This window comes from Hyla sarda, chromosome 4 (genome assembly GCF_029499605.1).
Source record: "Hyla sarda isolate aHylSar1 chromosome 4, aHylSar1.hap1, whole genome shotgun sequence".
Taxonomy (NCBI): Eukaryota; Metazoa; Chordata; class Amphibia; order Anura; family Hylidae; genus Hyla; species Hyla sarda.
In genome coordinates this window covers 178,014,003-178,026,676 of record NC_079192.1, presented here as the reverse complement: position 1 = coordinate 178,026,676, position 12,674 = coordinate 178,014,003, and the positions used below count along the sequence as shown (strand labels likewise).

The following is a 12,674-nucleotide window of genomic DNA, read 5'->3' as shown; positions in this document are numbered from 1 at the left end:
TCAGCTGCAGTAACATAGCACGACTACTACAGAATGAACAGCCATTTGCTTCCAGCCCCATCCATTGTGTGGGATACTGGGTGTCTCCTCAGACATTGATAGCCTATCCTAAGGATAGACCATCAATGTAAAAGTCTCAGAAAACCCCTATATAATTTTCATCACCAATATCTAAAGTTTTATAAACAAGAACTAAGACCCATACAATTTGTCGGTCTCTGTGGGTATATGATTAGAAAACAAGCAGGAAACTAAGGGTAAAGTAACCAGCAACTATATCAGACTCTACAGAAAGAAAAAGTGAAAAAAAAAAAAAAAAAATCATCATCAATAAGCATTCATCTTTAACATCTCTAAGCAATAACTTTGTATAGATTTTTTTCTCTTTCTCCCCCTCTTGGAGGGACTGGAAGGGATTGAATATTGTAAGTGTTCATTTTTTTTTCTTTAGAGAAAAAAAAAAAAAAAAGACGATTTAGGCATCTTTATTTCAGAACATATTTAATGAGTCTGGTGTGTCATCACAAGCAAAAGCAAGTGTCTTTCTTTCCATACTAGGACAGAGACATGGAACTCATTAAATGGAAGAATGTTTTTCTTTTTCAGTTGTTTTTTCTTTTCTTTTTTTATTAAATAAAATGGTATCACTTATTCAGTAATACTGCCACTGGAAGTCCAAAAATAGCAGTTGTGGGACTTAAAGAGCAAAACTGTGCACAAGGCTTCAGGATAAGTCAAAAACTTCACCTGCAAATTAATGTGCAAGTAGAAGCAATTGTGATGATTGTTAGTTGTCCCGTGCTGGGACCAAGGAAGGCATGCCCATAGCACCAGTCTTCTATTGAAAGTGCTGGAAGAAGCTTCAGTGACTCATTATTTTCCACCAACCAGTCTTTGAGGAGGAAAGAAAAGTACAAGCACACAAAAAGCATCTGTACAATCAGAGAGTTCTTGGTTTCTCTTTGCTGACATCAATATAAGTATTTACGAGCCACATAGCTTAATATTCCTCCGTGCTTGTAGAACATGACTTCTGCTTCATTATTAAAAGCTGCAGTCACATGGAATATCTTTCCGGTGCTTGTCTGGAAGTAAAATAAACACATTTCATGAATAATAATAAAAGATTGATTTATTCCTCTTAAAGTGTACCTGTCATTTGTAAAAACTTTTTAGAAAATAATAAATTATATGTATATTTGTAATATACAATGGTTAATTTTTTATTTTTTATTTTTAAATATTTTACCCCTGCAGTAATTGCCTGTGTGTCTCTGAGGAGACCAAGTACATTAAGTGTGGGTGGACAAGCGGGGCTCTGTGCACCGGGGACAAGCGGGGCTCTGTGCACCGGGGACAAGCGGGGCTCTGTGCACCGGGGACAAGCGGGGCTCTGTGCACCGGGGACAAGCGGGGCTCTGTGCACCGGGGACAAGCGGGGCTCTGTGCACCGGGGACAAGCGGGGCTCTGTGCACCGGGGACAAGCGGGGCCCTGTGCTGTGCCTCTGTGACATGATCCCGGCTCCCACATGATTGTCCCACCCTCACCTTCTATATTTTGTCTCCACACAGGCTAATTTTTGACCGTTTTTACATTACGGGTGCCGGATCCAGTTGGGGGCGGGGCAAACTGGGCTCTCCCGTACCTCAGCCGGAGCAGCTCTGAAATCCATTTACTTTAATGAGCCGACCGGAGTCAAACGGTGACTCCGGTCGGCTCATTTTTGACCCGTATATGGTTTCCTGACCGGACCTAAAACTGTAGTATACTATGGTTTTAGGTCCGGTCACAAAACCGGATACGGGTCAAAAATGAGCCGACCGGAGTCACCGTTTGACTCCGGTCGGCTCATTAAAGTAAATGGATTTCAGCCCTGGTCCGGGAGAGCCCGGTTTGCCCCTCCCCCAGCCAGATCCGGCACCTGATATGTAAAAACGAGGTGTGAATGCAGTCTTACACTGGCGCTTTCTCCAAAAACCAGGTCATCATTAACCCCTAAGCAACCCAAAAGAGTTTTGAACATAGTAAATTCCAATCCCCAAATTTCTCCAAAATTGCCACCAGAAATGACAAAAAATTTAGTAAATAGTCAATTTTTGGCAAAAAAACAAGTTATTTCAGATGAGAAATTTCGGACATTGGGGCACCCCCACACAAAGTGAAGGAAATCGGCCTCATTGCATTTGGGGCAATTAGGATTACCCTGATATTTAAATTACCGTAGCACAACCTCCAGAGCTCAACTTGTGGGCTGCAGTGGGAGCCATGATTATATGAACGCCTTAAAAACCCTGTGTTCTGCGCGAACCCACTGCATACACCGCCTTAAAAACCCGGCGTTCTGTGGGAAGGGGTTAACGTACCAGGACGTACATTAACGTCCTATACATAAAAGCGAGCATCGGAGATGCTCGGGTCATGCGCTGATAGCAGCCAGGGACCTGCCGGTAATGGGAGGGAGGGGGGGATGAATATTCATAAGCGGCGCTGACGTCAGTGCCAGTTAAGCGCAGAAGCCCCGCCCATGCCAGTTACAGCAAGATATACACAGATTAAAACTACAATTACGGGCGAATGGTCAGGCGGATCCGGGTAAGGTAGGGCTCGTTTTAATCAGCGTCTCCCGCACTATCCACCAGTAGTGTGGATAGTGCGGGAGAAAATATCTGACAGTTTTCCTTTAAAGAGACAGACACATGCCGGATTTGAAAGTTGGCACACTGTCAAGTGTAAAAACTGGGGGCATCCTTAACCCCTTAAGGACTCGGCCCATCTTATTTTTACGTTTTCGGTTTTTCCTCCTCGTCTTCAAAAAAATCATAACTCTTTTACATTTTCATCCACAGACGAGTATGAGGGCTTGTTTTTTGCGCAACCAGTTGTCCATTGTAATGCAATCACTCACTTTACCATAAAATGTATGGCGCAACAAAATAAAATACTATTTGTGTGGGGAAATTAAAAAGAAAAGTGCAATTTTGCTAATTTTGGAAGGTTTCATTTTTCACCCTGTACAATTTACGGTAAAAATGACATATGTTCTTTATTCTTTGGGTCAATACGATTAAAATGATACCCATGATAATATACTTTTCTACTACTGTTGCGCTTAAAAAAAAAATCGCAAACTTTGTAACCAAATTAGTTCGTTTAAAATCCCCCTATTTTGAAGACCTATAACTTTTTCATTTTTCCGTCTAAACGGCGGTGTGAGGGCTCATTTTTTGTGCCATGATCTGTACTTTTTATTGATACCATATTTGCTTATATAAAACTTTTATTAAAAAAAGCTGCTATTTTGGACTTTTTTTTTTTTTTTTACGTTCACGCCGTTCACCGTACGTTATCATTAACATTTTATTTTAAGAGTGTGAATATTTACGCTCGCGGCGATACCAAATATGTATATAAAATATATCTATCTCTCTCTCTCTCTCTCTCTCTCTATATCTCTCTCTCTATATCTCTCTCTATATATATATATATCTATATTTTTTTAATACTTTTTGGGGGTGAAATAGGGAAAATGGGACAATTTACGTTTTGGGGGAGGGTGTTTTTGAAATTTTTTTTACTTTTATTTTTTACTTTTTTTACTTTTATTTTTAAACTTTAATAGTCCCCATAGGGGACTCTTTATAGCAATCATTTGATTGCTAATACTGTTCAGCGCTATGCATAGGACATAGCACTGATCAGTATTATCGGTCATCTTCTGCTCTTGTCTGCTCGATCGCAGACCAGAGCAGAAGACCGTGGAGGGAAGCGGAGGCAGGTGAGGGGACCTCCGTCTGCTGCTCTGGATGATCGGATCGCCTCGGCAGCGCTGCGGGCGATCCGATCATCCATTTTAGTGACCTCGATGTTGCAGATGCCGTGATTTGTGTTGATCACAGCATCTGAGGGGTTAATGGCGGACATGCGCGTAATCGCAGATGTCCGCCATCACTGGCGGGTCCCTGGCTGCTATCAGCAGCCGGGACCTGCCGCGCATGACCCGAGCATCGCTCCGATGCTCGCGGTTATGCATAGGACGCCAATGTACGTCCTGGTGCGTTAAGTACCAGCTCACCAGGACGTACATTTACGTCCGGCGTCATTAAGGGGTTAAAGGGTCAAAGGAGACCTACCAGAAATGTCTAAACAGGCCCTTTACTGTACATTACAAATGATTTACACTCTTCTACTCTAAAGAACATACTGATATATGATACCTTGACATTACAGAACTAAATAGAGGCTTGCACTAGTTAGAGAATGATGGTAAGATTTCCTTTGACTTCTGTCATGTTTTCAAGAAATGACTATGTACAGCTGAATCCTACCTTGACTTCCAGGCTCTCTCCAGGAACTAGCTTGGCAGGAATAGATATAGAATACTGCTCTTTTCCCGAAAGGCTAAGCGATTCTGCATTTTCTCCAGGAAGAAACTGAAAAGGTGTGATGCCAATGCCCACTAACTGATCCTTATGAATCTTCTCATAACTTTCAGCTATGACAGCTCGGACACCCTGTCGGCAGACAGTAATAAAAGAACATTGATAGGTCATTAGATATATAGTAAAAGCAGGTACAAGCAGGGTTTAGGGCTTATTCACATTGCCGTCAGGCTCAGTTATATGGAGCTCTGTCGGCATGATGGGAGTTTAGCGGAGAAAAAAAAATAGTGCATGCACTATTTGTTCCCCTCTAAACTCTGATAAACTAACGGATCCCCAACAGACCCCAATTCAGTCAATGGGATCAGTCCGGACCTGGTGGAGTCCATTGTGCTCAGACACGCTTTTTTGGGGCCTGTCAGAGAGAAGAAAAAAAAGCCGAATGGACCCAGAACGAGATGAAGCACAACGGCAATGTGAACTTAGCCTTATCTTGTAATTTCCACTTAAAATGTACCTGACAGATCCCACAAAAAAATAATAAATGAATTATATGTTGCTCAATAACTAATCTTGACCATATACATCTAATGCCTCTCTCACCTATATTTATTATAAACATTTCTCTTTTCATTAGCTCACAGTGTTAGAAATTCTCTCAGGGGAAGGGGGCGTGTCCCTCCCTTGTGGTGATGGGAGGTGATTGGTGTCTCTGCTCATGCAGCCTTGTCCATCAGTCATCTTTTGTCCATGACTTATGGACAAGTCTAATGTGGCTGCAGGACTGGTTAGTAGTATCTTAGTATCCTAGTAGATATGGGGACCCCTAGTGGTGGGATTTTCAGGGGCTGTTTTATTTATGAAATGTTCAACATTTTTTAAACAACCATATTACAAAAAATCTGACAGTGCCCATTTAATGAAGATTTTTGAATCATTCATTTTGGGATGTACATATTTAGATTATGTCCAGACTTTTATTTTTGTTCTACTTATGTACTGAAAACCAAGTCAAGGGTAGAACATGTTTACCTATACTAATAGATATGATATTCTAATAGGGATTTTTTCTTTCTCAAGAAACTCAGGACCAACTTTAAAGGGGTACTCCACTGCTCAGCGTTTGGAACAAACCGTTCCGATCGCTGGGAGCTAGTGACATCATAGCCCTGTCCCCTCAATGCAAGCCTATGGGAGGGGGAGACAGCCGCCACGCCCCCTCCCATAGACTTGCATTGAGGGGTTGGGGCGTGATGTCATGAGGGGACGGGGCTATGACATCACGAGCTCCCGGCGCTGGCTCCAGCGTACAGAACAGTTTGTTCCAAACGCTGAGCAGCAGAGTATCCCTTTAAGTAAGGAACTGTAACTCTGTATTCACATTAGCATTTCTGCCAGTCCATCTGTGTTACTATTAACGGAATAGCTTTGCACTGTTTTCACAAATACCAGAAGGCGACAGTAACTTCACAGAACCAATCAGAAGTCAATAAGGGTCATTCAAAATTTGACAGTATGAGATCCAGGATAGCTGCCACAGTTATTATAAACAAAATCTATGACACTAGTGAGTACAGAAACTTAAAAGGGTTAGCCAGTGTTTGCTAAAAATCATCTGCTGGGGTGGGAGCACCCTGACCTTCCCCTCTTCTTCCTGCTGCAAAGACAAGCACTTGTTGCAGGACCTTCCCGCTCAGCCAATCAATGGCCGAGATGGGACACCACTGCGGTCAGTGATTAGCTGAGCAGACAGGTCTTGTTTTAAGTGTTCAATAGAAGATGACAGAAGATCGGGGGACTGAACAGCGCCAAAATGGGAGCTGCAGGGGACAGAGGTTAGGTATATATGCTTTTTTTTACTCTATTCCCCCACCCCCAAAGCAGCATTTTTTTAAACCCTGGATAACCAACCCCTTTAAGGATAGGAACAACAAGAAATCAAATATTCATGGCAGAGCCAAATTTCAGCAAATTTCTTTATTTCTCTACTTAGTAAATATCCAAGCGAGTTCTGCTCTCACTTTGGACGTCCACAATATAATACACTGCCTAATGCAGTAGTCTAGTTCAAGAAGACTGCAAAAAATAACTATGAATATCTCACTGCAAACATATCTTAATGTTATAAAAGCAAAACATACCAGCAGGAATGGTCCCTTGGCTGCCCAGTCTCTTGAGTTACCTGATCCATATTTCTTCCCAGCTATAATAATAAGTGGGATATCCGCTTTCTGATATAATTCTGCTGCTTCAAATACATCCATCTAGGAGGAAAAAATAGGCATTGTATGTTCGGACAACAAATGGGATTCATGTACGCTCTATCATTGCATGTCTCTTCCCATGCAACCCAATCTAGAGAGAGGGAGGAAGGCGCCTCATGTGCGGGATCAGTAGATCTTGTTGGTGGGGGTAGGGGACGGTAATTCCCAAGCCGCTTACCAAAGTTGGTTGTGCGCCCACACACAACAAGGTAAAGTGCAGAAGAAGTAAAGAAGAAGGTCCACTGCAGCCCTCCTGGGTAAGAGTAAAATCAAAACCGAAAGACCAGGGAGTTAGGAGTTTGTCTGGCGCAGAGAGGAACCATCAGGCAGCCAAGTAAAATCAATGGATTAGATGCAACGCGTTTCGCTGCGCATGCGCAGCTTCATCAGGCATGATGCCTGATGAAGCTGCGCATGCGCAGCGAAACGCGTTGCATCTAATAAATCCATTGATTTTACTTGGCTGCCTGATGGTTCCTCTCTGCGCCAGACAAACTCCTGACTCCCTGGTCTTTCGGTTTTGATTTTACATGCAACCCAATAGAATACAAAATCAAATTTAAAAATAATATATAACTGCAGCCCTTAATGTCAATACCAGAATCTGTCAGGGATATATAAAAAACAAACAACTGTCAGAGTTAATAAAATAATGATGCTATGCTTTATGGTTTGTCATTCACTAATTGCTGATCCCTTTTTATCTATTAACTACCCTGCTCAGTCTGAAATTGGTTCCATTACTTTCAGCACCAACAATTAATAAATTGCCAACTGGGAGCTCTCCACTGGCAAGTTTCAAGGGGGCATGACCCAGGACTATTTCAACATTGTCCAACTAACAAGGACAGTCAAGAGTGGCTCCAGCAGTGTGATCTCATGAGACAATATGTTCACACACACACACACAGTATAAGGGTATGCATCTGCAGCATATACAATCTCTGGGGATCATGGTGCTGGAGGTGGATACAGGACAATGAGAGCAAATCTAACTTTCTGGCACCAGATGATTTGAAATATGTTTTCCCTCTCAGAGTATCTCTTAAAGGGGTACTCCCATGGAAAACTTTTTGTTTAAATCAACTGGTGCCAGAAAGTTAAACAGATTTGTAAATCACTTCTATTAAAAAATATTAATCCTTCCAGTACTTTTTAAGGGCTGTATACTAAAGAGAAATCCAAAAAATAAATGCATTTCCTCTGATGTCATGACCACAGTGCTCTCTGCTGACCTCTGCTGTCCATTTCATGAACTGTCCAGAGCAGGAAAAAATCCCCATAGCAAACATATGCTGCTCTGGACAGTTCCTAAAATGGACAGAGATGTCAGCAGAGAGCACTGTGGTCATGACATCAGAGGAAATGCATTTCTTTTTTGGATTTCTCTTTAGTCTACAGCCCCTAAAAAGTACTGGAAGGATTAAAAAAAAAAGTAATAGAAGTGATTTACAAATCTGTTTAACTTTCTGGCACCAGTTGTTTAAAAAAAAAAAAAAAAAAAAAAAAAAAAAAAAAAGTTTTCCACGGGAGTACCCCTTTAAAAACAATACCAAAATCACAGCTCCTGTTGCAATCTAGCCTGAGCTAAAGTCTTTAGTAGCAAGAACGTATCAGATACGTCCTTGGCAGAGAAAGGGTTTTCCCAAGACTAAACCTTCTTCCCTATTCATAGGACAAGTGACAACGGGCTGATTGGTGGAGTCCAACTGCTGGGACCCCCATCAATGACAAAAACAAAAGGTCAAGAGCAGCGCTTATGCCCAACTCCCACTTCATTCACTGTCTAAGAGATTTACAAACATTGAACCCATCCTGGGAGGAGGGAGGAAAGCCACTCTAAGGAAGCACAGAACCAGACAGAGGGGCTAGCCAGACTGGGAAACACAAAAAAAGGGAACTCCAAGAAAACCCCATTCAGAGAATCAACCGATTCAAGAGAGCAGGGCGAGAAAACGACCTGTAGAGCTGCATAAGCCTGAGCAGAAGACGAGCACAGACAAGGTGGAGACCAGAACCTGCGGAAAAAAAGAAAGACGGGAACCGTCTCTGGAGAGGCATAGAGAACAAGACCAATGACCTGACCCAAAAGATTGCAGGCTCCAAAACCACTGTCCAAGGGGCACGCCACGAGCACCCGGGGAGAAGAGCAGAGAGAATGGCTCAGAGCCTGAACAGCGGGAAAGAACCTGACAAGGATTACCACGTTTCCGCATAAGCTGAAATCAGCCAGACTGGCATAATTCAGCTGCCGAAACGCCTTCCGTCTCAGGAGTACATGGAACCTGAGGGAGAAGAAGGAAAATAGGGGTAAACGAGGAGTGAAACACCCTGAGAAGGGAGCGGCCGAAGTGGGAACTGGAGGTCCCACAAGCTAAAATTGGCCAGATTGGCGGAAATCCAGCTGACAGAACTCCTTCCGCCCAAGGAGTACATGGACCCTGAGTGAAGAAAGGAAAAAACAGCTAAACGAGGAGCAGAATGCACTGAAAAGGAGAACCCCGAACAACGGAGCGGTCGAAGTGGTAACTGGAGGATCCCAAGGCTCCTGGAGGTACCACCCTCGTAGGGTGAGTAAGCCACACGTACTCGAGACGCTCCAGAAGACTATATGGGAACAAGAAGTGTGGCACAGAAAGATCGTCCCACAAATGAGATGGCAAAAAAGTCAGTGCAGAAGCCCTGCACACACCCAAGACCACAACCATCACTATGGCTCTAAGAATCAGGAGGGCCAAACTAGAGAAGAGGGCACACCCCCACCACCCAGGGAGGTTGCCCTTGGACCTGGTGATCCGAACGGACCAGAGTACACTGAAGCAACATGCAGTCAGGACAGGAAAGGAGAGGGGGACAAAGGGAACCCAATTGGGACTCCCGGGTTTTGGGCACATGCAGGCTACCCAGAAGACTTGTGACAGTGTCACGCAACTGACAACATCCAAAAGGAAGAATGTACATACCCATTCTAGGGAGACCGCACCAAGAGAAGAAGAGAGCAACATCAGGACACAAACAACAGATGGTGGTTAGACTGCCGTCGTTGAGTCACACAGTATTGCATAGACTCCTCCAGCATAGGAGTGTGCCCATGCTGCATGAGCAGCAGACAACTAAGAAACAGGGTAGTGCAAGGCTGCAAAAAGTGGGCAGTGAGCACCCAGTTATAGCCGGCGAAACGCTCTGCTGATTGCTCTATGTGGGGGGGGGAAGAGAGATGGTTCAATCTTGGTAGTAGAAAGCGCTCTGTGAAATAGCAAAACACCCCTATTGGAGGGGGAAAAAAGGGCAGTAGAGTCGAAAGTGAAGCACTGACCATCCCCAGCCCCTGATTGCTGTACTCCCTGTGGAAGGGGGACTGCCAGGTAATGGAGGAGCATGCAAACACCTCTCTGCAGGAATGGGTTAAAGTACTGGCGAACATAGCAACCTCAGGAACTCTTCAACAACAAACCAAGGTATGGAGGAGACATCTGAGTCCCTGAAGAGATCTGAACCCTGGACATCGGTGCTGGGTAAGAGATAAAGACATAACTACAAAGCAAGTGAGGAGTATATGTATCAACAAACAGCATGGGGCACAACCCAGGAACCTATGAAAAAGGGCCAGAAGCTGTGTCAACTGCTGACATAGCACATGTCCTGCAGTATGGGAAACAGGCCTAGCACCGAACGGCGCGCAATCACCAAATTTTCAGCAGTCCAACGTCGTGCCCAAGAAGGGAACAAAGATGGCTGCTGTTCCTGCGAAGGTCTATGGAACCTGCAGGTTCCAATGGTGCTACACTCCAGGAAGATGCATGCGGTGCCAGAAACCATGCAGACACAGCCTGACTCACTGGTAGAAGTTAGAGTCACTCTTACGGGACCCCACAGAGAAGTGGGTCACTGGACACCCGCCAGGGAAGCAGCAGGTACAAGGTAGGTGACCTGCTGGATCAGGAAAATCATGCAGACACAGGCTGACTAATTGGTATAGCCATGGAACACCCCGAGTCACTACGTTCAGGACCACACACCTAAAGTGATTACCAGCCTTCAGCCATGAGAGCGGCAGGCATGTGGAGAGGGACCTGGTAGGGTACCCTGTGAACCACAAGGTGGACCATTGTATGGGGCCCACGGACCATACGGGGTCACTTACACAGCAACTCACCTTGGTAGTGGGTTACCTGAACTTTCGACGTGGTGTGGGAAGTGCAAGGTAGGACTCGACGCAGTGGTAAACAGTCTGGCTGACAGTCTGGCTGACTGGTATAAGATCCCTGGACCCACAGGGTCCCTCCATTGAGCCTTCCCACCAAAAGTGGGGTACTGGAGTACGCTAAGTTAAAAAGGCAACCTGGTGGTGTAGGAGATCATGTAGACCAAAGACTGGCTGACTGTAATCCAGTCCCTCGTACTCACGGGGACACCCTTCCCGATACCTCAGGAGATGGGTACGGAAAACCCCAGCCATACCTGCGGCAGCCCTTTAATTGGAGGCTGATGGCGGCGGCCCTTTGATGGGAGGCCAATGGCGGCGGAAACCATGCAGGCAACGGTTTGGCTTATAGATAGGGTACACCTCCAGGTTAGTGTTGATAAGATGACCACAGCACAGATAAGTGATCACTGTGCCCCTCCGTCGCATGGAGGAGGGCAGGACAGCCCAGGAGCTATGGGTAGTATCTCTGCCATCCTGAGAGATTGGGGCAGGCTGAGGAGCCATGGATGTTATCCCCGTCGCCCTGTATAGGGTCCACAGGACACACTGGATCACTTCTTCGGATCACTTCTTCAGTGGGGCCCCGGAACTCCAGTCGCATATACAGCCGTCACAAGATAAGTGACAGGCAGCAGAGGAACCCAAAGACCACTGTCTAGCTTACAGGTATAGGGTCCATAACATACACCGGGTCACTCCTTCGGACACCTCACACTAGCAGTGGGGTACCGGTATACCAGCCACGGATGCGGCAGCTATAAGATGAGTGACAGGCAGCAGAGGAAACCATGCAGACCATTCTCTGGCCTATTGATATCATATCCAATCCATGCCCACGCAGGGTCACTTCCACAGATACCTCGCACTAGAAGTGGGGTTCCGGAGCACCAGCCGCGGATGCGTTAGACAAGTGGAAGGTGACTTATGGAGGGGGAATCCTAAGAACACTCCCCTGATGGGTGACCAGCGGTGGGGAAAACCACTAATCCAGTTACCCAGTACCCTCCTGGGAAACAGAGCCGCTAGGCAGTCTCTCTAAACCCAGGTGCAGCCAAAAAAGGCTTCTATATGATAGAGGAGGAACCTCAAAAAGGGCCATGAGCTTCCGCCAGGAATGCCAACGCACCATCAGGGGCACCCCACAGGTGCCTTGCTCTGGCAGGGAGAGAAATACAGTCACAGGCACACAGACATGGCAATGACCTGATCGCAGACACTCTCACATGGAGTGGGAACCATGTAGAAAAAAAAAAAGGACATGCCAGAGGCATACCCAACCGGCATGTTTAAGAAAAAATCCAAGCGGTCCCCTAGGAAAAGAGGGGGGCGCGCAGGAAGAAAGGTGCCCTACGAAGGCAACCGCATGAGCCCGAGTGTCCTGAAACTTCATGCAGGGACACCAGAAAAAAAAAAAAATTATATATATATATATATATATATATATATATATATATATATATATATATATATATAGATACATACACACATACATACATATACACACACACACACGTGTGTAGTATGGCTGGAGCGGTGAAAGTGCGGTAGAGGCAACTGCCGCTCAAGCCCATTCTCCGGTGAATTGTGGGCCACCCTGAGTAATAGTCCGACGGCTGCAGCCACAAAAGCCAGAAACAACCTGTGCTGCGCTAGATCCCCCCCCACCCCCACACACTGTGACTGATCCTGGTCAGTAAAGGAGGATCTAGCTTACTTCCAGATTCGCAAGCTGAGCCTGGGAAGAAGAGCCTGGGGCAGAGCTACATGACGTAGTAATGGCTCCCGCCAGCCAGAATAAGGTTAGGGCCGGCAGGAGCCATTA

At 45.3% G+C, this 12,674-nt stretch overlaps 1 protein-coding gene across 2 annotated transcripts in view; it reads right to left on the bottom strand.

Moving 5' to 3' along the window:
- Positions 1–606: 606 nt before the first annotated feature.
- IREB2 (iron responsive element binding protein 2) overlaps positions 607–12,674 on the bottom strand; it is a 53,304-nt gene continuing 41,236 nt past the window's right edge. For both annotated transcript variants that reach the window (XM_056572900.1, XM_056572899.1), the window contains exons 21-23: positions 6,523–6,645; positions 4,328–4,513; positions 607–1,085 (exon numbers count right to left, since the gene is read on the bottom strand). In XM_056572900.1, the coding sequence (XP_056428875.1) occupies positions 972–1,085; positions 4,328–4,513; positions 6,523–6,645 (423 nt within the window). In that variant the 3' untranslated portion in view covers positions 607–971. The remainder of the gene's footprint in view (positions 1,086–4,327; positions 4,514–6,522; positions 6,646–12,674) is intronic.